The sequence below is a fragment of the Mustelus asterias genome, chromosome 8 (assembly GCF_964213995.1).
Source record: "Mustelus asterias chromosome 8, sMusAst1.hap1.1, whole genome shotgun sequence".
NCBI classification, from domain to species: Eukaryota; Metazoa; Chordata; class Chondrichthyes; order Carcharhiniformes; family Triakidae; genus Mustelus; species Mustelus asterias.
The window spans coordinates 52,364,054-52,389,346 of NC_135808.1; the positions used below are offsets into that span (position 1 = coordinate 52,364,054).

Here is a 25,293-nt window from a genome sequence, read left to right on the forward strand (position 1 = left end):
ATTCTTGAAGTTCAATTTTATCTAATACATTTTTAAAGGTGTATGCTAAGCATTGTTGCCTTTATAAAACAATGTGATAAGTATTTAATTTGCTATATGGCACTGTTTCTACCTAATGTGTAAATAACATTCACACAAACAATCACTTTAGCCTGTGACAAGCCTGTTATTTATGAGGAATAAAGAATTAAGGAATGGGACTTATTGGATAGCCCTTTCAAAGAGCAGCCAAAGACACGATGGGCTGAACGGCTTCCTTCTGTGCTGCATCATTCTATGATTCGATAGCGCAGTGACACTCCATGTGATATTTCCTAACTTGATACTCAACTAATACTGAAAACTACACTGCACATATTGCTGTCCACCTCTATTACAGTGACTTGAAAAAAACAGGCAGGTGCATTTGAATGTAGCAAAGAGACTTGGCCATATTTTGCAACTCTCAAAATCATGAGAAGCTTTCTTCACCCGGTGTGGTGGGCCTGTGGAATTCTCTACCACAAAAAGCAGTTGAGGCCAAAGCATTAGAGTTGGGGTGAAAGGGTTCAAAGGATATGAAAGGAAGGCAGGATCAGGCTATTGAGTTGGCTGATCAGCCATGATCCTAAAGGAATGGTGGAGCAAGCTCGGAGGACCAAATTGCCTACTCCTACTCTTAGTTTCTGCGTAATTTACATATAAATGCTACACGTTGATGGTGCATGAAAATGTTGTCTCTAAAGTTCTGCCTGTTTGAGTTATCAAAATGAACAGGGGGAACACTCAGAAACCCTGGTCTCCTGCACTCTGGCCTCCAGTATGCTAACATAGCAGTATCTTTCAGGGGATTGGTAGTCAGGTGCTTGCCTACAGAAAGAATGCAGCTCTTGCACACCTTTCCCAACTGCTCTGTATTCATATATAATTTAGTACATTTTGGGTGTTTATTAAGAAATCACCACAATATTCAGACCATGTATTTGAGGTACATAGGTCATTTATGTAAATTAATGGTACAACTTTAGAACTCCGTACAGCTGACTTTCTTCTCCAAGATCTGAGTCTGTACTGGAACCATAGACAATTAATGTTCAGCAGAGTGTTGATGGGCATGTTTCAAAATGTCTGTTTTTTTTTAACTTAATTTTAAATAAAGCAAACCAATGCAACCAGATGGCTTTATTTGTATAACATTGCTAACCGCCAGGAGGTATAATGAAGGAAAATTCTGCAGCTGTTTACACTAATCTCACCAATGGTCACCAGCGTACTGTAAGTAATAATTACACTTCTACTTTGGGGTGCCTCTGGGACTGGTGATGCATTTTAACAAACATTACATCAGTTGTTTTCTGGAAACACAAGAGTTACTTTGGTTGTCATTTATTCACGGCTACTGAGAGAAATGCAATTGATTTTTATACCTTCATATTAGGTGGTGTGGTGGGGGGAGAGAGTCTGGAGAGATAGATATGCTAACATTTCAATGTCCTAAAAGGACTGAGATGAGGTTTACCCCATAACATCAGACTATGATCCCAGTTCTGGACACCCCCCCACCATCTAGCCTGTCTAGTCCTGTTAGAATTTTATAGGTTTCTTTGAGATCCCTCCTCATTCTTCTGAACTCCAGTGAATATAAACCTAACCAATCAATCTCTCCTCATACATCAGTCCCGCCATCCCAGTAATCAATCTGGTAAATCTTTGCTGCGCTTCCTCTGTAGCAAGAACATCCTTCCTCAGATAAGGAGATTAAAACTGCACACAATGTGTGGCCTCACCAAGGCTCTGTATAATTGGTGCAAGACATCCCTGCTCCTGTAATTGAATCCTCTCACTATGAAGGACAACATACTATTTGCCTTCTTTACCGTCTCCTGTATGCTTATCTTCAGCAACTGGTGTACCAGGACACCCAGGTCTCATTGTACATTTCCCTCTTTTAATTTATAGACATTCAAATAATAATCTACCTTCCTGTTTTTGCTACCGAAGTGGATAACTTCACATTTATCCACATTATGCTGCATTTGCCCACTTACTCAGCTTGCCCAAATTAGTCTCATGAGCCACCATGTAGATTTTTCAGGATGACCATATAAAAAAGATGTAGTTTATCTACTCTCTGCCGAATGCAGTTTTTAACTGTGGGTAAAATCTGGGAAATCCCCTTCCAACCAATGTAGGTAATCAAAATAGTCCAGGTAATTTTTCTGGCCTTGAATTCCCTGACACACCCACCCTAAAGTTAAAAGTTAAAGTTGATTTATTATTGTCAAAAATAGGCATAGGTTAACACTGCAATGAAGTTACTGTTAAAATCCCCTAGCCGCCACACTCTGGTAGCTGTTCGGGTACTCAGAGGGGGAATCTAGCATGGCCAATCCACCTAACCAGCACATCTTTTGGACTGTGGGAGGAAACTGGAGCACCTGGAGGAAAACTATGCAGACATGGGGAGAATGTGCAGACTCCACACAGACAGTGACCAAAGCCAGGAATTGAACCCGGGTCCCTGGCGTGTGAGGCAGCAGTACTAACCACTGTGCCGCAGTGTCACCCTATCTGCCCCAAATAAAATCAGGTCCAACATTCGCTTGAAGGAATTCAGTAAATCAACTGCATTGCATTAGATGGTTTTAGATTGTTCTAGGGGCCCATTATTCTCTGCGGAAAGAGACAACTCTCGCCATCTAACCAAGTTCTGGTCTTACACAACTTAAGATCATGTACCCTGGTCTATCTAGTTGGAACAAACTGTCAACAAAATCTATTCCCTTCATTATCCCATAAATCTCAAACAGATCATGCCTAAATTTATCCTTCTTAAAAGTGCAGAATCCCAAATCTTTTAATCTATCTTGATAAGTAAGATGCTTTATACTGGGAACAGTTCTAGAAGGCCTCCCCTGCACCCTTTCACCCACCATGTCAGGAGATCAAAATGGGCACAGCATTGATCGATTTCTTCCACAAGGGCAAGATATTTTTATATTCAACATACCCTAACACACTATTTTCTCCAGCTATCACTTCATGGCATTGCTCATAAACCTTTAGAGATTTATGCACTTAAATCAGGTTTGTCCAACTCTTTCACTCCGGAGCCACATTTGGATATTTCTCCCCCACCCACAATCCAACCCTTGCCATTGCTTGTTTCCTCGCGCTCCGCCCCGCTATTATCAGCTCTTCGGGCTTGGCCACCATCTGTTGCTCAATTCCCTGGGATCTGGCCTTCACTGCTCTTGTCCACCAACTTCAGCATACTGTTCACTGCTCTGCCAATCAGAGACTGCTTTTCTCACTCATTTGCCACTGATAGGTTGGCCAATAAGCCTACCAGCAGCAAACGTGGAACAGAAGCAGCCTGTGATTGGAGAAGCAGCTCTAAGCAGAATCTTACATTAAAATTAACTGGTTCACAGGAATTTTGAAAACTGTCTTGGGGGTAAGCATCCAGCCCCCAGGCCATACTCTGAATAAGCCTGCACTAGATCTTTCTCCATTTCTTCATCAACATTTTTCTAATGCTTTTCCAGAAGGGTTTACGAATATTGAGCATTTCCCCACATACATAACACTGCACTTATCCAAATTAAACATAATTTGCCAAGCATGATCCTAATTTCACAACTCATTAAGATCCACCTTCACCTGTACTGTCTACATTCTTGATTGTGCACTAACACCCAGGTCACTAATAAATAAACTTTAAACTTTAAAGTAAAGAGCAACAGCCCAACCCTGATCCCAGTGGGACTCCATTGATGACCAATCTCCAAACAGATCTAAATCCATCTACACTTATGTTTTGTCTATGCCCTATCAGTCAGATTTCAATCAGCTCAATATATTACCTGTAACAACAGAGATTTTAACTTTGGAGGGAATTTGTAATTTGCTGTATCTTATTGAAAACTTTTTATAAATCTAAGTAGACAACCAGGCTTCTCTTTCTGGAATCAGAAAAGTACGCAAAGTGAATTTGTTTTTTTCTGTTTGGTTTCTGGTAAGGATTTTTTAATGTGTAGTTTTAAACTTTAAACTGCCTCTCAGCAGCTCACACATTCCAATGGATGGCTTCCAGCAATCACACAATGTTATTTTCCAACTTTAAAGGGCCAATTTCACGGCTGCTTTAACTTACCAGTGAAAATTATATGTAATCACTGATAATTAAAATCAGACAATAGGAGCTTGCTACAAAGGTTTTGGTGTTGGCAATGCAACTGACTTAGGCAAACCATTGCTTGAGCCAGGCAAACAATCCCTAAAAGTACCAAACCAGTCACATGGGAGATGATGAGACATAGCTGTGCATGCCTGATTTCTTGCTTGACCTATTTTTTGGTAGGTGGTGAGGGGTGGAAAAGAAAAGAAGAGTAAAAAGGGAGCGTATGTTGTAATGAATCCAGCATTGAAGTTAGACAGAACTTGTACTGAAATTGATCTGCATGTGGTACTAATATTGCCAGAATTACAGCTCTGATTCTCAACTACCATTTTACACTATTTGGAGGACCCCCTCCCACAGCCACCCACCCCCCTCAAATTATGATAGTGAATCCAAATCACAGACTCCTTTAAGAAACAGCAAAAGAAATGATTTTGAAAAGACAAGATCCAACTGTATAATCCTTCTCTGGTTACTTCACAGGAAATAAGACCCAAGAGAATTGCACAACGTTTCTCTCTATAGAGTCCAGAAGACAAATATTTCTTCTAACTGAACCATTAAATCTTTTGGATCATACAAAGTTATACAGATCTTCTGACGCACCATTCATAATTCTGTTTGCCATTTTTTCTCCTCCTTTCCTAACCCAGGCATATTTTTTAATAGTCTTCCCTCCTTCGGTAGCACAGTGGTTAGCACTGCTGCTTCACAGCTCCAGGGTCCTGGGTTCGATTCCCGGCTCAGGTCACTGTCTGTGTGGAGTTTGCACATTCTCCTCGTGTCTGCGTGGGTTTCCTCCGGGTGCTCCGGTTTCCTCCCACAGTCCAAAGATGTGCGGGTTAGGTTGATTGGCCAGGTTAAAAATTGCCCCTTAGAGTCCTGAGATGCGTAGGTTAGAGGGATTAGTGGGTAAATATGCGGGGTAGGGCCTGGGTGGGATTGTGGTCTGTGCAGACTCGATGGGCCGAATGGCCTTCTTCTGCACTGTAGGGTTTCTATGAATCTATGAAAACTGGTTTCTTTTTATGTTTTCAATTCCACAGATGCAGCTTCCTGTCTGGTATTGTGAACAAGTAACTATTTCTTCAGTGCCAGAATAAGAAAATGGCTGCTGGCAGGTGAATTTGCCTGTAAGTTGTATCATTGTTGAGCCTGCTGCTGCCCTCACTGGGTGCCCAAATGCATAAGTGGATAATGGAGTGGGAATCACGACTGATATTTCCCCTCCCTAGTCCAAAGATACTGAGGCTGAAACAAACATTGTTGCCAGGGATTAGATGTTGGGATCAGTTTATTCAGCAAAAGCTGAGAATGAAACATTGGATTTTCTGAAGAATAGCCAGATTCGACTCGAAACATTGGGCGGAAGCTTACCAAAAAAATTCTAAGTGTCATAACCGTCTTAAAACTGAAAATGAGAGTATTCCACACTGGTCTTTTAGGCGGGTTTGGCACTGAAATCCTCCCACACTCATCAGCTTTTCTGACAGCTGGGAGCTTTGCACCAGTAGGGGTAAAGTGTGCTGCGGAGGTCAGCTGCAAAGTGCTCGGGCACCAATGCGCTAGGCACCCTGATCTCCTACTGAACTGGGAAACCTCCTCTCCTTCCCCGCCCCCTTCATTGACAGCATTGCCCGACTCCACACCAACATGGATCACTGGCATCAGGACCCTCCCAATGAGTCTCCGACATCCCCTCCCCTCCCTGCAGAGCCTCCCTCCCACTGGCCACCCACCTTGCAGAGCTATCCTCTGCATTAGCCACCGCCACCGCCCCCGCCCCCTCACCCCCCCACATTATCATGCATAACCCCAACCATCTTAGTCTCACCCTCACAGATCCCACGCCCTTGGCATTGTTTCTGGCACATTTATAGTGCCCAACCATACATGGGTAGGGTGCCAGGTGGACACTGCCTGATGGGCGCTGCCCCCGACCATCCTGCGGCTTCAATAGCCTCCGATCCTCCCGGCATGGTCATGGCACCTGGTCCCCATTACTAGAGGAAGATTCCGGGAGGCCAGAAAAGGCTGTGCTCGGAGCAGGTATGTTTTATGTTAATAGGCTTTGCACCCTTGCTGAGCATGAAACTGTTCTCGTCGGCAAAACAGGACTGGGAGGATACAAAACCGATTCTGCTCGCTACCTTCCTGGTTCACCACACTGATCGACTAGTGCGGCGAGCTGGTAAGATTGTGCCCATTAACTCTGTCTCTCTCTCTCATCAGATGCTGCCAGACCCTGCTGAGCATTTCCAGCACTTTCTGTTTTTATTTTAGATTTCTAGAATCAGCAGTATTTTTGATTTTACTTATTTTAATTTTCTGGCCTGTGGTCAGTACACCACCAGGTGGAGTCCAACTCTTCTATTTCTACTTATTACTTCAACCTCCTTAAAGTGCTTCTGCGCTGTACCAATATCCTAGCAAGAAAAGGACAATTACCTTGCTGATGCATTGAGCTAGCATTTGCATGTAAAACAAAGTTGAAGCACAGGGAATAAAAGGAACAGTGGTAGCACAGATATGAGGTTATAAGAACATAAGAACATAAGAAATAGGAGCAGGAGTAGGCCATCTAGCCTGCCCCGCCATTCAATAAGATCATGGCTGATCTGATAGTGGTTTAGTTCCACTTACCCGCCCACTCCCCATAACCCTTAATTCCCTTATTGATCAGAAATCTATCTACCTGTGACTTAAACATATTTAACGAGGTAGCCTCCACTGCTTCAATGGGCAGAGAATTCCAGAGATTCACTACCCTCTGAGAGAAGAAGTTCCTCCTCAACTCTGTTCTAAACTGACTCCCCCTTATTTTGAGGCTGTGTCCTCTAGTTCTTGTTTCCTTTCTAAGTGGAAAGAATCTCTCTGCCTCTACCCTCTCTAGCCCCTTCATTATCTTATATGTCTCTATAAGATCTCCCCTCAGCCTTCTAAACTCCAACGAGTACAGGCCCAATCTACTCATTCTCTCCTCATAAGTTAGAGAGACAGGAAACAATAGTGGTGAACAGCTGTGGTTTCAGACTGGAGGAAGGTGCACAGTTGTTATGTCTTCATATATCGCAATGACTTAGACTTGGGTACGTAGGGCCCAAATTTCAAAATTTGCAGATGACACAAATATTGGAACAATTGTGAAATGGAAGCTTGTGTGAAGAAGTACATTTTGGTATGAAGAATGAGGGAAGATTCAGGATGCAATTCTATTGGGGATGCAGGAACAGAGGTATGTGTGAGATCTGAGGATGTATGTGAACAAATCTATGAAGGTGGCAGAGCAGGTTGAGAGAATGGTTAAGAAGAAAATGGAATCCTGCATTAAATGAAGAGGGGTATATAGTACAAAAGCAGCAAACGTTTGTAAAATTCTGGGCACTGCATTTAAGGAAGGATATGAAGGATTTAGACAGGGTGCAATAAAGATTTACAAGAATGGTTTCAGGAATAAGTGGCATCCATTATGTGGATAAGTTGCAGAAAATGTGATTGCTCTACTTAGAAAAGGGAAGGTTGAGAGGAGGAGATTTGATAGAGGTTTTCAAAATCACGACGGGTCTAGACAAGAATAGATATGGAGAAGCTGTTCTCATTGGTGGCAACGTTGCGAACCAGAAGAATTCAAGTGATTTGCAGAAGAACCAATGATGACATGAGGAGCAATCTATTTATTCAATGAATGGCTATGCACTCAGTGTGGTGGAGGAAGATTCAATCATGGCTTTCAAACTATGAATTGGAGAAGTACCTGAGGAAAAAGAAATCGCAGGGCAACAGGCAAAAGGCATGGTCGTGGGAGTAACTGGGTTTCTCTTACAGAGAGGTAGCATGGACACAACAGGTTGAATGGCCTCCTACTATGTTGTAACCATTCTATAATAATGCTAAAATACATATATTTGCTGCAATGTCTTTTTTAGCATGTTATGATCATGTTCGGGGGAAATAGATAATAAAGGTTGAGGTTTTAATATTGTTACATTGTGAGGTTTAAGAATTAATAAGAAACAATAGGAAAGGGTTACAGATTTCTTTGCTGCAAGAGTCGGCATCGAGCACATTCTAGCAGCATTTGTAAAACTTAAAAGACACTATCTATATGTATTGTCAGATCAAAGTTTAAACATTGTCTGTGTAGGTGTGAAAGCATGGTATAAAGATGTGCAGTTTTCTGTAAACACCAGAGTTTGGATCAGCTAATTGCTGAGCCAACTCTCCTTGCGTATGTATGAAGAAACAATCGTAACCTGCTAAAGAACAAAGTACTAGGTCACAGTGAGAATAAAGCATCTGTTTTCATCTCCACACATGGTGAGTGAAATTTAAACTTTGAAAAAGTATGAAGACAAGTTTAATTCCCAGTTTTGAAACAGTTTGAATCAAGATTGGGGGATGCAGGAACATAGTTATCAGAGAGATTTGAAGGTGTATGTGAACAAATCTCTGAAGGTAGCAGAGCAGGTTGAGAAAATGCTTAAAAAGAAAATGGAATCCTGCATTAAATAAAGATGGGTATAGAGTACATAGGAATTTATGGCAAACCTTTGCAAAACTTTGGGCACTGCATTTAAGGAAGGTTATGATGATAGACTTGGCAGGTGATCTATTTGTTAAAGGTCTGTAAAATGAAAAAGGGATTGAATTATATGAGTAGACAGCCTGTTCCAATTAAATAGGTTAGGGAGGACCAGAAGTCACATTTTTAAGTTGTGCAAGACTAGGTGCAGATTAGGTGGTTCTTTCCCCTGTAGGACTGGCTGTCGGTTTGTGGGGAGGGTGCTGATATGCAGAATTCTTTTTCTAACATGCATCCCATGGAGGTGGAGATTACCTTATTCAAAAGGTAAGTAACTGCAAGGAATTATCAGGGGCAGGGCGATCTCTTGAGATAGTTTTGAACACAGTAAGAGTTTTAACAACACCAGGTTAAAGTCCAACAGGTTTATTTGGTAGCAAATGCCATTAGCTTTCGGAGTGCTGCTCCTTCGTCAGATGGAGTGGATATCTGCTCCGAAAGCTAATGGCATTTGCTACCAAATAAACCTGTTGGACTTTAACCTGGTGTTGTTAAAACTCTTACTGTGTTTACTCCAGTCCAACGCCGGCATCTCCACATCATAGTTTTGAACACCCAAGGGAAGGAATTTCCCAGATTTTCCTCCAGAATTTGGTCTGGAATTTTATCACATTTGTTTGCTTCGCCAAGGAGAGCATACTGTTTCAGGTGGGGTGGAAATTTTATATTAATTTGATAAACAAGTTATCACAATTGTGTGGGACAAACAGGACAACTGGAGGATCTTCTCTTATTTTCTTCATTGTCCATACGTCCATAACCCAGGATTCACAACATTCCTTCCACATAACTCACATCAGGGTGGATATGGAGGGAAAGAGCAGATTTTTGTGTAACAAAAGCAACAATATTTAATTACATGTATATTTGTTCCTAATTTTTGCAAACAAGTATAAAATCTTGAACAAAAAGTACTCCGCCTTGACTGTCTTTCTTTGTCAAGCATTACCTGAATAGAATGTGTTAATTTTGGCAAGTTCCTTTTCACAACACTGGAAGAATTTCTCTTCGAACTTGGCAAAGTATCGCTTAACCGTATCTTCATCTGTGACTGTGAAAGAAAAACAGTTTATTTTAGTTAAAGTTTATCTGTGCATATTTCAGATTCTGGTCTATCGTTCTCTCAGGTTGAGTTGCAGCTGTAGGTGAACTGAGTTATCTTATGTTTATGGGAGTTGACTCTTGCCTCCCAGGAGAGTATAACTTGGGGATGTAAAATAATAATTCCTCGTGTCTTGAATCAGATATCAGCATTTCACATGCATTTCTTCAATTTCTCTAAAGGTAAACTGAATGAATACCTGGAGAGAGCAGACAGGAGCCAAATCAGCAAACTGCTTTATTTCTCATCAGATGAACGACAACAACAACATTTATGTTGACATCTAAGTTACTCACCTGAACCACACTCTAATCACTCCAAGTGAAGGCATTCCCCCTTATCCCCCATTTGCATTCATTAGTAACTATATGATGAACAGACAATGAACCAAGGATCAGCCTTTGAGCAGAGTACATATGACATGTTCCTGTATTTAAATCCCTGAGTTTGGGACTTTCCCCAAAGTGGAAATGTAAGAACATAAGAACTAGGAGCAGGAGTAGGCCATCTGGCCCCTCGAGCCTGCTCCGCCATTCAATAAGATCATGGCTGATCTTTTTGTCGACTCAGCTCCACTTACCCGCCCGCTCACCATAACCCTTTATTCCTTTACTGTTCAAAAATTTATCTATCCTTGCCTCAACTGCTTCACTGGGCAGGGAATTCCACAGATTCACAACCCTTTGTGTGAAGAAGTTCCTCCTCAACTCAGTCCTAAATCTGCTTCCCCTTATTTTGAGGCTATGCCCCTAGTTCTCGTTTCACCCGCCAGTAGAAACAACTTCCCTGCTTCTATCTTATCTATTCCCTTCATAATCTTATATGTTGCTATCAGATCTCCCCTCATTCTTCTGAATTCCAATGAGTATAGCCCCAGTCTACTCAGTCTCTCCTCATAAGCCAACCCTCTCAACTCTGGAATCAACCTAGTGAATCTCCTCTGCATCCCCTCCAGTGCCAGTACATCTTTTCTCAAGTAAAGAGACCAAAACTGTACACAGTACTCCAGGTGTGGCCTCACCAGCACCTTATACAGCTGCAACATAACCTCGCTGTTTTTAAACTCCATCCCTCCAGCAATAAAGGACAAAATTCCATTTGCCTTCTTAATTTCCTGCTGCACCTGCAAACCAACTCCTTGTGATTCTTGTACAAGGACACCCAGGTCCCTCTGCACAGCAGCATGCTACAATTTTTTACCATTTAAATAATAGTTCATTTTGCTGTTATTCCTACCAAAATGGATGACCTCACATTTACCAACATTGTACTCCATCTGCCAGACCCTCACCCACTCACTTAGACCATCTATATCCCTTTGCAGACTTTCAGCGTCCTCTGCACTTTGCTCTTCCACCCATCTTAGTGTCATCTGCGAATTTTGACACACTACACTTGGTCCCCAACTCCAAGTCACCTATGTAAATCGTAAACAATTGCGGTCTCAACACTGATCCCTGAGGCACACCACTAGTCACTGATCGCCAACCAGAAAAACACCCATTTACCCCCACTCTTTGCTTTCTGTTAATTAACCAATCCTCTATCCATGCTAACACATTACCTGTAACACTGTGCACCTTTATCTTATGTAGCAGTCTTTGGTGCGGCACCTTGTCAAATGCCTTCTGGAAATCCAGATACACCACATCCACAGGTTCCCCATCATCCACTGCACAAGTAATGTTCTCAAAGAATTCCACCAAATTAGTCAAACATGATCTTCCCTTCATGAACCCATGCTGCGTCTTACCAATGGGACAATTTATATCCAGATCTCTCGCTATTTCTTCCTTGATGATAGATTCAAGCATTTTCCCTACTACAGAAGTTAAGCTAACCGGCCTATAGTTACCTGCCTTTTGTCTACCTCCTTTTTTAAACAGTGGCGTCACATTTGCTGTTTTCCAATCTGCGGGAACCATCCCAGAGTCCAGCGAATTTTGGTAAATTACCACTGATGCATTTGCTATTTCTCCCGCCATCTCTTTTAGTACCCTGGGATGCATTCCATCAAGGCCAGGAGACTTGTCTACCTTTAGTCCCATTAACTTGCCCAACACTACCTCTTTTGTGATAATGATAGTTTCTAGGTTCTCACCTGCCATAGCCTTCCTGTCATCAATTTTTGGCATGTTATTTGTGTCTTCCACTGTGAAAACCGACACAAAATATCTGTTCAATGCCTCAGCCATTTTCTCATTTCCAGTTATTACATTCCCCTTCTCATCCTCTAAAGGACCAGTGTTTACTTTAGCCACTCTTTTTCGTTTTATATATTTGTAGAAACTTTTGCTATCTGTTTTTATATTCTGAGCTAGTTTACTCTCATAATCTATTTTACTTTTCTTTATAGCTTTTTTTGTGGCTTTCTGCTGACCTTTAAAGATTTCCCAATCCTCTAGGTTCCCACTAATCTTTGCCACTTTGTATGCATTTTCTTTCAAATTGATACCCTCCTTTATTTCCTCAGAGATCCATGGCTGATTATCTCTTTTTCTACGGTCCTTCCTTATCACTGGTATATATTTTTACTCAGCACTGTGAAAGATCGCTTTGAAAGTCCTCCACTGTTCCTCAATTGTCCCACCATAAAGTTTTTGCTCCCAGTCTACCTTAGCCAACTCCTCCCTCATCCCTTTGTAGTCTCCTTTGTTTAAGCGCAAGACACTGGTATTGGATTTTACTGTCTCACGCTCCATCTGTATTTTAAATTCAACCATACTGTGATTGCTTCTTCCGAGAGAATCCCTAACTGTAAGATCATTAATTATTCCCATCTCATTACCCAGGACCAGATCTAGGATAGCTTGCTCCCTTGTCGGTTCCATTACATACTGTTCAAGGAAGCTATCGCGGATACATTCTATGAACTCCTCCTCAAGGCTGCCTTGACCGACCTGGTTTGACCAATTGATATGTAGATTAAAATCCCCCATGATAATTGCTGTACCATTTTTACATGCATCAGTTATTTCTTTGTTTATTTCTCACCCCACCATGATGTCATTATTTGGTGGCCTATAGACAACGCCTATCAGTGACTTTTTCTCCTGACTATTTCTAATTTCCACCCAAATGGATTCAACTTTTTTTCCATAGAACCTATATCATCTCTCACTACCGCCCTGATATCATCCTTAAATATCAGAGCTACACCATCTCCCTTACTTCCTGTCGGTCCCTCCGAACAGTTTGATACCCCTGGATATTCAACTCCCAGTCGTGACCATCCTGCAGCCATGTCTCTGTAATGGCCACCAAATCATACTCGTTCGCAATGATTTGTGCTGTCAACTCATTTACCAACATGCACTGCACATCTCCCATTACCAACCAATTCATAAGTTTAAAGACAGACAAGCCTTCTATTTTCTAAAGAAAATGCCCCAACATGTACAAACTTTCCCGATAGCTGTCATTTTTCAGTTTGGTATCTTGTAAACTTCCTTTTCACTTACCCCCAGTGCTTTTACGTCCTTTTCATATTATGGACACCAGGCCTGTATGCAGTACTCTAATGTGTGGCCTGATCAGTGTGCTTCACAAGTTTAATATTTTTGAATTCTATACCCACAGAAATAATTCACAGGACTTTGTTACTATTTTAATTGCTTTGTTAGCTTACAATGCTACTTTTAATTTGTTCACTGGTAAGACTTTGCTGATCTACCCCAGTCACTCTCTTATTTTCTGTGGAGTTAGTTTGCTTATACTTTTCACAGTGCAACACCTCACATTTACCCATGTTAAAGTTCATTTGTTACTTAACTATCCAGTCTGTAAGCTTTCTGAGCCTGAGAGGCTGAGACACATGTGGTCACGAGTCCAGGACAGGCAGGCATTGCCTGTCCCTCAATCACTTAATTGTGGGTTTCTTAAACAGGAAGGAATCTTAAACGATTGGTCAATTTGAAAGTGTTAAGCCATGTTATATTCCTCCCCACATTTGAAGTAGTATCTAAATGTAGTTGGACAACACCCTTTAGGATGCCCAAGAGATATTAACTATAGGTCAGCATACAGTGTATATGCTTATGACAGTGTTCCTTTTCAAATAGCGTTGTTACCATCATAAATTTTACCAGATCCATACAGTGTGCGCATTCGTATTTAGCCAATCACACATCTATGCTAGCCTACTGCTCGTTCAAATTGAAACTTAACAACATTAGCAGGAGTAATGTAAACAGGAAACCATGGACATCATCCGTTGAATTCATCTAGCCAATAAGATAACCCAATGTGAGCATGCTAGTTTTCCATTCCTTAAGAAGATTTGCTTTCAAATTTCTGAAATGCCTGTTTGTGTTGACTTATTGGATGTGCAGCGACCAGAGTTACCCAACACATCTCCATTATGGATATTGCTGCCTAATTTTTATTCTACATTCTAAGTCAGAATTACCCAATGATATTTGTAGCAACCTGTCCTTATAATCCAATGGGAGGCAACCTCACTTGGCTAGTGAGTAGGCCCACCTTCATCTCAGTGGGCCGCAGACTGAAATCAGTTATATTCACTAACTCTTACCCTTGAATAAGATTAAATATATTTAATTCACTTTGAATATTTCACAACAACTTATAGAAAATGCTTAATCGTTCATATATTAATAGAATTATGCTCTGAGCCAAACTTTTAATTCCCCTCTGGCCACAGTGGAGGTGCCAGCGGACTGGAGAACAGCTAATGTGGTTCCGCTATTTAAGAAGAGTTGTAGAAATAAGCCAGGGAACTGTAGACAAGTGAGTCTCACATCAGTGGTGGGGAAACTATTGGAGAAAATTCTGAAGGAGAGAATCTATCTCCACTTGCAGAGGCAAGATTCACAGGCATAGTCAGCATGGCTTTGTCAGAGGGAGATCACGCCTAACATCTTTGACTGAAGTTTTTGAGGAGGTGACCAGGTGTGTAGATGAGGGCATTGCAGTCGATGTAGTCTATATGGATTTCAGCAAAGCTTTTGATAAGGTCCCACATGGGAGACTTATAATGAAGGCAAATGCACATGAGATACAGGGTAACTTGATAAGGTGGATTCAAAATTGGCTTCGTTGTGGGAGACAGAGGATGATGACAGAAGGCTACTTTAGTGACTGAAAGCCAATGTTCAGTGGCGAACCACAGTGACCCATGCTGGGTCCCCTGTTATTTGTCGCTTATATGAACACAAACTACGTGGGGGTAGGATTAGTAAGTTTGCGGCTGATACAAAAATTGGCTGGTTGGTTAAGAGCGAGGTTGAGTGTCTTAGGCGACAGGAAGATATAAATGGGATGGTCAAATGGGCAGATAAGTGGCAGATAGAATTTAACCCTGAAAAGTGAGAAGTATTACACCTTGAAAGGAGTAATTGAAAAGGGAGTGGCATGACACTACAAAGTTCTGAGGAACAAAGTTGTCCATAGATCTCTGAAGGCGAAAGAGCATGTTAGTGGGTGGTGAAAAGAGAATATGGGACACTTGCCTTTATCAATCAAGGCATAGATTACAAAAGCAGAGAGGTCATGTTGGAGTTGTGTGGAACTTTGGTGACGCCACAGCTAGAATAGTGTGTGCAGTTCTGGTTGCCACATTATAGGAAGGAAGTGATTGCACTGGAGGGATTGCAGGAGATTCACCAAGATGTTGCCTAGGATGGAACATTTAAGTTATGAAGAGAGGTTGGATAGGCTTGGGTTGTTTTCATTGGAGCAGAGAAGACTGAGGGATGACTTGATTGAGGTGCATAAGATTATGAGGAGCATTGACAGGGTGAATGGAAGCAGCTCTTTCCCTTAGTTGAAGGGTTAGTCACAAGGGGACATCGGCTCAGGTTGAGGGGCGGGAGTTTTTTTGGGGGGGTTGGGGGGCATGTAAGGAAAACCTTTTTTATCCAGATGGTGATGGTCTGGAATGGGCCGCCTGGGAGCATGTTTGAAGCAGATTGTCGCACATTTTTTTAAAAAGCATCTAAATGAGCACCTGGCATGTCATAACATTAAATTCTATGGGCCAAGTGCTGGTAAATGAGATTAGATAGGTATATCAGATGTTTCTCATGTGTCGGTGCAGACGCAATGGTCTAAAGGGCCTCTTCTGCACTGTGTGATTCTTTGAACTGTCATCAACTTCAAGTGGTAAAAACAAAATTAATATTTATACTTGATTGAAGGCAGAGGGAGGTACACAGTTCTCAGTCAATGTTGCGTGCAATCAGCATGCACTTCTCTTCACTTGACCTTGCTCTATGCGTATATCACTTCAGTCATACCAGTAGGAATAAAGCTATGTTGATGGAAACCAGTGGAATCTGGCATCTCTGTGCATGGGCTGCAATCAGCAAAATGTCTCGTGGGCCGCATTCAGAACCCCGATGGGCCCACCACTGTTATAATCTCTGTGGATCAGAAACTCCAAAGCACCTTTACAAGATACCCAAATCAGTAATCTAATTTAAACAAAATCCAGCACTACACGCGATCACTAATTTAGCACTGTCAGTGGTACAGCAAAGAACTTCCTTTAACAAACTTGTCAACTGTATGAAGGAGAACTCTGGACTGGCTATTTAGGCAATTAGGCTTTTTGCCAAGTGGTGAATTGAAAAATAAACTGCATGCTAACTGAAAAATATTTTCCTTAAAATTTTAATTTACAGGAATCTGCCTAGCCAAACTGTCATTTTTTTAAATCCTGCATTCACATTCTCTCAAATTCAAGTAAATGAAACACAGTCTCTTATTCTTCTAATCTCCAAAGCTAGACTTTGTTCTTAAAAAAAGCACCATGCACAGGAAATTCAAAATATACAAAAGCATTACTGCACAAGGCCAACTTTTCAGCTAGAGACTGAAGAGGAATCACATTTACTTCAACAAATCTGTCAAGCTACAGGAACACAATGAACCGAACTGAATGCACAATCATTTACACTCTTCTGGAAGAGATTTATTAACACACAATATTAAGAGATTGCAATATACACACATGCTTAAAAGTCAATTACAATCCTAGCACACGCTTGTATTATCTTATGGTTATTTGAACAGAATGTTGATTTCCTAACTAGATTTACAAGCCACAGGAATACAACGGCCAGAATTCTCCAACCTCCCCCGTGGCTGGGATTCTCCGGTCCCACTGCAGTGACTGGAGTTTTGGCTGAACGTCAAATTCTCTGTTCTTGCTGGCAGTGGTGGTGGGGCGAATGAGATCGGAGAATCCCAGCCATCATTATTAAACAAAATCTGGGTCACTGTGTTCATCAAAGAAAAGTAATCATGCAAATCCATCAGCAACTTATGGTGAGGAAGAGATATATCCCATGAATTGCAAATCACTGCAGAAAGTTAAGGCTTTCACTATTATTTACTCCAATGTAATATTAATCCCTCAAATCAACAGCACAAAAACAGATTATCTGGTCATTATCACATTGCTGATCATGGGAGTTTCCTCAGCGCGTATTGTTTCCTACAATACAACAGTGATTGCACTTCAAAAAGTACTTCATTGGCTGTAAAGCGTTTGAGATATTAGTGGTTGTATAAAGTGCTATAAAAATGCAAGCCTTTCAAATAAAGTTTATGATCCTACAGTCACACTCAACTCTTTCAGCCTAGAAAGGGAACAACTGCAACTCTGCAGTCTCACTCCCACAGGTAGCCAATGATTAGAGAATTTTGAAATGTGAACGTTTTTCTTTTTTTAAAACAACTTGCTCCTTCTTTCTCTCATTCTCATCTTTCTCTTTCTGTACCTCATGTGAGGCTGATTCATTTATTTCTTTCTCTTGTCATTCCCATTTCTTCCCAACATACAAATACAAATTTATGGGGAGGCAGTGGCGAAGTGGCATTGCCACCAGTCTAGCAACCCAGAAACCCAGGGTAATGCTTTGGGGACCTCAGTTCGAATTCCACCACAGCAGATGATGAAATTTGAATTCAATAAAAATCTGGAATTAAAATTCTAATGATCACCATAAAACCATTGTTGATTGTCGTTAAAAACCCATCTGGTTCCGTTAGGGATGGAAATCTGTCGTCCTTACCTGATCTGGCCTACCTGTGACTCCAGATCCACAGCAATGTGGTCGTCTTTTAAATGCCCTCAGGAATGAGCAATAAATGCTGGCCCAGCCAGCGACCCCCACATCCCATGATCGAATATATATATATTTTTAAATTTCTTTGGTCCCTTAGTTCATCAGGGTTTCAGTTGCCCCATTATCTCATTGCACCATTATCAGCTTGCACTTCTAGCAACTCGCAGAGTAAAACTTTTCAAGCGGAGGGGGTGAATGAAGAAATTCAGCTCACAGAACACGCTGTCAAGATGCCACAACTCCAACCAAATCTAGATAATATGGTACAATAAATCGGAACTGTCCAAGCGCCTGTGTTACTGACTCAACAAAACTGACAATTCTTAAGCTATCCCAAACAGTTATTGAAAAGGGCATCCGTTAAATTATGGTTTTAACAAAGTTGTCCATTTTCCAGTCTGTGCTGAGTTAGTGGATCTCAGTGGGAAAGCAGTGGGATGACAAACTGCAGCTGGACTTAATATCCTAAATCCTGTCATGGCTCCCACTTGCGACTGTTTCCCATGGGCCATGCTGGAAAGTGTGTATGCACGGGGGCGGCTGCTTGAGACAGAGTCTGAGGTTCAGACTCCTATCAAAATCTGAAAACCTACCAACACTAGCTAAATCCATATTTTAATGAGGTACAAATAAATAGAAAAATCTTAATCTCATACAAATTTGTGGTTATCCGTTCAAACAGGTCAGCAATACATTACAATGATCAGTACATTGTTACTAAGATTGAAGATAATGCTTTATTTGACCTGCTGTGAAATGTCTTTCTTTCCATCTGGGATTGGGAAGGGGGTAGAATTTAATTAGATTGTTTGCTAGGATTCTTCCCTGGGGATGTGTGTTCTCATCTCAATTCACTTCAACCCTTCAGCAGCTGCTTAGCCCCTGTAAAGTACGAGAGAAACTGGCGAGAGTTTTAGTGCAAGAAGGATTCAAAATGTGAGTGATGTAATTACGACTAATAAATTTAAAACTGATTAGAAAAAAACCCTAATGGCCTTGTGGGTAAAGATACTGTTTGGCATAGCACTAAATCATGCAGATCATAAAATGTCTGGTTTAATTTCCAGTCTGGGCTGGTCAGTTAGTGCTGCACCCTGGACTGCAAGGTCCGAGAGCTAAAATGTGGAAAAATCAGGCCTGTTTCGTACTACCCTCCAGAACCTTGAGCAAGCAATCCAGGCTATCAAACCAGAGCACTACTGAATGAGTGCAGCACTGAGAGACTCCATTTGGAAAATATATCCTCAGGCTGGCACCAAATCAAATAAATGATTATTAACTCTATTTGCTGTGTTTTCCCATGATGGTTAGCAACCTTTTCATTCCCTGAGAAAAGTGACTACACTTCAGTAAACAATAGTTGTACAGCATGAAGTTGTTATTTAAATCTGAGGGAGCCTGGAAGCTTGGCGGGAAATCAAGAAATCCTTGGCCTCCAAGTATCACTCTCCAGCCTGTGCCCAGTGATGCCACTATAATCAAGTCGGTGGAAAAACAGATCTCAGTGACAATCAGAACTCCTTTCATAACCTTTGTAAAGGTCATACCTAATGTAAAAATTACCTTTTAAAGTCAGGTTTACATTACTCAACAGGCTTCTGCAGTAGGTGGGCAATGGAAATTGGAAATTTAAATGTTAACATGTTCCTTGAGACAGTCATGTGAAAGAGTCTCAAGATCCTTGTGAAACAGAAACCTCTCTATTTATATTGCAGAGCAGCTTCCAGAGCAAAAATGATAGATTCCCCCTTTTATTTCCAACCATAAACCTCCCCCAGTTCCAGGCTAAGTAGTGACAATCAACCTGGTTTTGCGATGGACAGTCTGATTTTGAAGGTGGCTGGCAGTATTTTTGATCTTACAAAACTGGACAGAAAAACAACTCGTCTAATATGGTGCTTTTAAAAAGGTTAAAAATATTCCAAGGTGATTTATAGATGTGCAAAGAGATAAAAAAATCAAAACTTCTGGACCAAAGGAGGAAATGTTAGGGAAGGGGTTACTAAAAACAGTTTACGATGCATGTTTAAGGAGGGACTTAATTGGAGGAGAAGCTGGCAAACGTATATCAAGGGAGGAAATTTCAGAGCTTATGGTCTAGGCAGCTGAAGGCACGGGCACCAATGGTGGGGTGAAGACGATGGGTGGTGCACAGGATGTCAGAATTGGAGGGAGGCAGCCTTCTCAGTTAATCAAAGGACCGAAAATGTTCAGGTTGTGGTGGGCTAGAAAGCAATGAAGGTCAGCAAACACAGGAAATGATGCCCAAGCACGAATTGTTGCAGGATAGGAAACATTTTCTAAATCTAGGCTGGTGCTCCAGTGCAGTACTGAGGGTGTGATATACTGTCAGAGGTGCTTTAAGAGACGAGACGATAAACCAAAGCTCCATCTCCCTTCTCAGATGGACGCAAAAGACCCCACAGCACTATTTCAAATTGCAGGGCAGTTCTACTCAGTGCCCCGCCCAATCCTTGTCACTAAACCAAAATTAAAACAGATTATCTGCTCTCTACCTTATTGCTGTTTATGGGAACCTGCTGTGCACAAACAGCTACTTGTTTCTCCCTACATCATAATAGTCACTAACACAAAAAGGTTGAGTAAGAAGTAGAACAGGTATCATCAGACCTCATGTTTTTGGATATTATTGTCCAAAAGGAAACATGTAGATAAGTCAGGAAAGTTGCACAAAGAAATATCCTTGGAGGATTCCAAAGGTGACAAGGTGGTGTCAGGAGAAGAAGCCAGAGAAAAGCCCAGTTTTTAGCAATTTAGTTCCAAAACAGTCAATCCTACTTGTAGTGGTCTGTTTTGTGTTGTACTTACTCAATGAAGACAAATCAGTTTTTTGCATACACCTTTGGTAGAAAAGAAACAGCTCACCCACCTTTCAACTAGTCAAACGGTGTAGAATCTGTGAAACGGATTCAAACAAGTCAGCAATCAAGAACTAAACCACTTGATCAACCTGTATGAAAGGCTAATTCATTAAGCAAACTAGTAGGTAGATAGCATGACTGCTTTCACCCTCCGTGGCAATGATATAAGGGCAATGATCTGTCCACAGGCAAGTGTTAAAATGAACTTTGTGAATCTCAGTCTTCTTGCAGAGTATTGCTACCCGTTTACTTCTCTGTGCTGCTGCCCAGTTTAGAAATATGGTTGGAGGTACTGCATTAAATTAATTCCAATATATGGCTGTATAGTAACACACAACGTTTTGGGATTTGCGCAAGAGACTGTAAGAACTTTTACAAGTAAAGGAGGAGGATAGCTGAAGTAAACATCTATCCCTCAATGACAATCATGTGGAATGAGTAAATGGCAGAGAAACTCAATTAATATTTTGAGCGGAATTTTCTCAGAAACATTTTAAGTGTCGAACGAGCGAGAAAATGGGTGGTTTTCTTGCCCGTTTTTCCACCAAGGTAAATGGTGGTAATTTGTGGCACTCTGTGCAATATAGAGGCCTTAATGTGATTCCTGCCCGTAGGGGAACAGAGCCTATTCATGCTGGGAAGCCAGCTACAGACTGCGAGGCATGGCGCCCCAATCTCCCAGTATGCACCACCCCACGCTGCGATTGTTGGCCTCCTGATTGCTGCCATCCCCTCACCCCCAGATCACCGGCCCCATCCCCTGATTGCTGCCCCATTGACCACCCCCCTTTGCTCTCCCCTGATTGCTGCCTCATTGACCACCCCCCTTTGCTCCCCTCCTATGGACCTCCACCCTCCCCCGACCTCCTCCCACTGCCTCTCCCATCTGACTCCGACCTACCAGACCCCGCCCACCCCTCAGGTCCCACCCCTTGGCACTACCCGGTGCCCGGTGGTCAGTGCCAGGATGCCAAGCTGCCCCAAGCAACTGGGCGGACTTCAATGGCCTCTGGTCCCACTGGTGAGGCCATCACATCTGGTCCCCATTGGTGGGAACCATCTGTGAACCTCGCCAGTGAGGACATCCACTGGCGAGGTTGGAAAGGTAAGTGAGCCTGGACTATTATGTCCCGGGATCTCTAATGACATGCATAGCGGCCAGCAATATTGGAAGAGGCGAGAAATCAGGCGGGTGCCTGATTTTGCGCCTCTCACTCATATTTCCAACCCCGCTACACTACTCGACCAGTGTAGTGAGGCTGAAAAATCCCACCCACTGTGTCCGCCTTCACAGTAGAAATAACAAATTACATACCAGAAATAGCAAGTAAGCAAGGAGCTAATAAAGGTAAGGAGCTTAACATCATGAATATTAGTAAAGAAAAAGTATTGGAGAAACTTGCCAACAAATCCCCTGAATCTGACAGCCTTCACTTTAGAGTTCTGAAAGACTTAACTGCAGAGATAATAGATGTACTGGTTATGACTTTCCAAAGTTCCCAGTGGGTTGGATGCAAGCAACTGCAACACCCCTGTTCAAAAAAGGAGGAAAAAAGAAAACAGGAATCTACATGCCAGTTAGCCTGAGATTAACTGTTTAGAAAATATTGGAGTTTATTATTAAGGATGTCTTAACAATGCACTTTACAATCAGACAGAATCAACATGGTTTTACAAAGGGGAAATAATGTTTGACAAATCAATTAAAGTTTTTTGAGGATGTAACTAGTATGGTAGATAAAAGGGAATCAGTGGATGTGGTATATTTTGACTTCCAAAAAACATTTGATAAGGTGCCACACAAAAAGGTTAATAGGCAAAGTAAGGCTCATGAAGTTGGGGATAATATATTAGCATGCTTAGGGGATTCACAGGAAACAGACAGTAGAGGCTAATGGGGCATTGCAAATTGGCAGCCTGCAACTAGTGGAGTGCTGTAAGATCAGTGCCAGGACCTCAGCTATTTACAACCTACATGATTGATTTCGACAAAGAGACCCGTTAAAACTTGTTAATACAAGTTTTCAGACAACTTAGGATGTAAGCTGTGAGCGGGACATAAAAAAGCAAAAGGCTGCAAAGAGATACGGACAGGTTAAGTGAGTGGGCAACAGGGTGGCAAATACAGTATAATGTGGAGAAATGTGAGGTAGTAAGAACAAAAAAAGCAGAAAAGGTGTGAAACTTCTAAAAATTGATGTTCAGAGAGACTTGGGGACAAGGAACACAAAGTTAACATACAGACACATCAAGCAATTAGGAAGGCAAGTGGTATGTTGGCTTTTAATGCAAGGGGATTGGAGCACAAGAATAAGGAAGTATTGCAACAATTGCAGTGACACTACATCTGGAATGCTGTGTGCCGATTGGTCTCCATATCCAAGGAAGGATATACTTACATTGGAAGAAATACGGTAAAGGTTCATTGGATTGGTTCCTGAGATGAGAAGTTATTCTATGGTGAGGGACTTAACAAATTGGGTTATAATTTCTGAAGTTTAGAAGAATGAAAGATAATTTCATTAAAATACATGAGATCCTGAACGGAACAAAAACAGAAAATGCTGGAAAATCTCAGCAGATCTGACAGCATCTGTGGAGAGGGGACAGAGCTAACGCCCTGAGTCTGAATCATCCAGACCCGAAATGTTAGCTCTGTCCTCTCTACACAGATGCCGTCAGAACCCTGCTGAGATTTTCCAGCATTTTCTGCTTTTGTTTCAGATTCCAGCATCCGCAGTAATTTGCTTTTATCTTGAGATCCTGAAGGGATTTCAGAGTAGACAAAGAGGATTGTTTCCACTGGTTGGGTAATCTAGGACATGGAAGTACAGGATAAGGACCGAGATGGGGAGATCTTTCTTCACTCAAGGGGTGTGAAACTTTAGAGTTCTCTACTGGAGGGTTGTGAATGCTTAATCATTGAACATATTTACGGCTGGGATAGATAGGTTTTTGGTCTCTCAGGAACATGGAGAGCAGATGGGAAAGTGGAGTTAAGGCAGAAGATTAGCCTTGAGCATATTGAATGGTGAAATAGGCTCAAGGGGCTACTCCTGCTCCTATTTTTATGTTCTTGCATTCTTAAGTGACGTATGAGGTATACTCCAGCTGGAAAAAACAAACCAAAACTAAAGCATCAAAAACATCTGACTATAAAGACTTGAGATTGTTTAAATTAAATGTATTGAATTAAAAATAGGTGTTAAATACAGAAATGATTAAACCACTTTAACCCGTTACTTCATGTTAGGAGTTGCTGTTTCACAAGTAATGTGATTTCAGTGAAGTCTTTTCTAAACTAGTTTACTGCTCTTCCCTGGGCAGATACAATGTATGCATTCAACCAACTGGTTGATAATGATGATAAAGATGATAAACCAGCTGAAAAAATAGGAAATAGGCAGTTCCTTGACAAATTTCATTTTACGAACACTGTGAAAGCAGTGAAACACTGTGAAATTTCGTAAAATTTCATTTTACGAAACACTGTGATGAACGATTATCAGCGAAGATATGACTGACATGCCGTTAATATGCAACGAATAATGTTTCAACCCCGTGAAAGTTCTTTGAAATCCTATCATCTGAACAGTGCAGCACTTGAAAGAAAACATTTTAAAATGACAGGAGTGTGCATTAAAAGCATTTTTATCTGTTTAAAACAGTTCCACAAGTAAATACAGCTAAGTTAGCACACTACACTGCTTATTAAGCTCACTTCAATAAAAATCAATTGGGGGTAAAAATATTTCAAAAATCTTTCAGAGTAATAAAGGTTATGCAACTGGTTCTGACTAATTTCTCCAAACATCTCTGAAAAATAGCAGTGTTACTTGATAGCACTGTTAGCAGCACCTTCCATGATCGAGAACAGACTAAAGGGATGGGAATTGGCCAGATTGAATTTGTCCTGTTCTCTGTGTAAAGGACATTCCTGGGCAATTTTCTACATTACCGAGTAGATGCCAGTGTTGCAGCTGTAATGGAACACCTCGGCATACTGCAAGATCTGGAGTACAAGTCTTCTATTATCAGAATATTGTCAAAATGCTCATAGCCTTTGCAGCTTTCAGTGTCTTCAGCCATTTCTTGATATCACATGGAGTAAAATTAATTGGCTGAACACTGGCACCTGTGATGCTGCGGACCTCAGAAGGCCGAAATGGATCATTCACTCAGCACTTCTGGCTGAAGAGAGCTGCATAAGAACATAAGAAATAGGAGCAGGCCATCTAGCCCCTCGAGCCTGCCCTGCCATTCAATAAGATCATGGCTGATCTGAAGTGGATCAGTTCCACTTACCCGCCTGATCCCTATAACCCCTAATTCCCTTACCGATCAGGAATCCATCTATCCGTGATTTAAACACATTCAACGAGGTAGCCTTCAGTGGGCAGAGAATTCCAGAGATTCACCACTCTCTGAGAGAAGAAGTTCCTCCTCAACTCTGTCCTAAACTGACCCCCCTT

The 25,293-nt window shown here is 41.5% G+C and overlaps 1 protein-coding gene across 1 annotated transcript in view; it reads right to left on the reverse strand.

Moving 5' to 3' along the window:
* xpr1a (xenotropic and polytropic retrovirus receptor 1a) overlaps positions 1-25,293 on the reverse strand; it is a 323,914-nt gene that overhangs the window by 149,673 nt on the left and 148,948 nt on the right. The window contains exon 3 of the mRNA XM_078217964.1: positions 9,694-9,795. Coding sequence (XP_078074090.1) covers positions 9,694-9,795 — 102 coding nt within the window. The remainder of the gene's footprint in view (positions 1-9,693; positions 9,796-25,293) is intronic.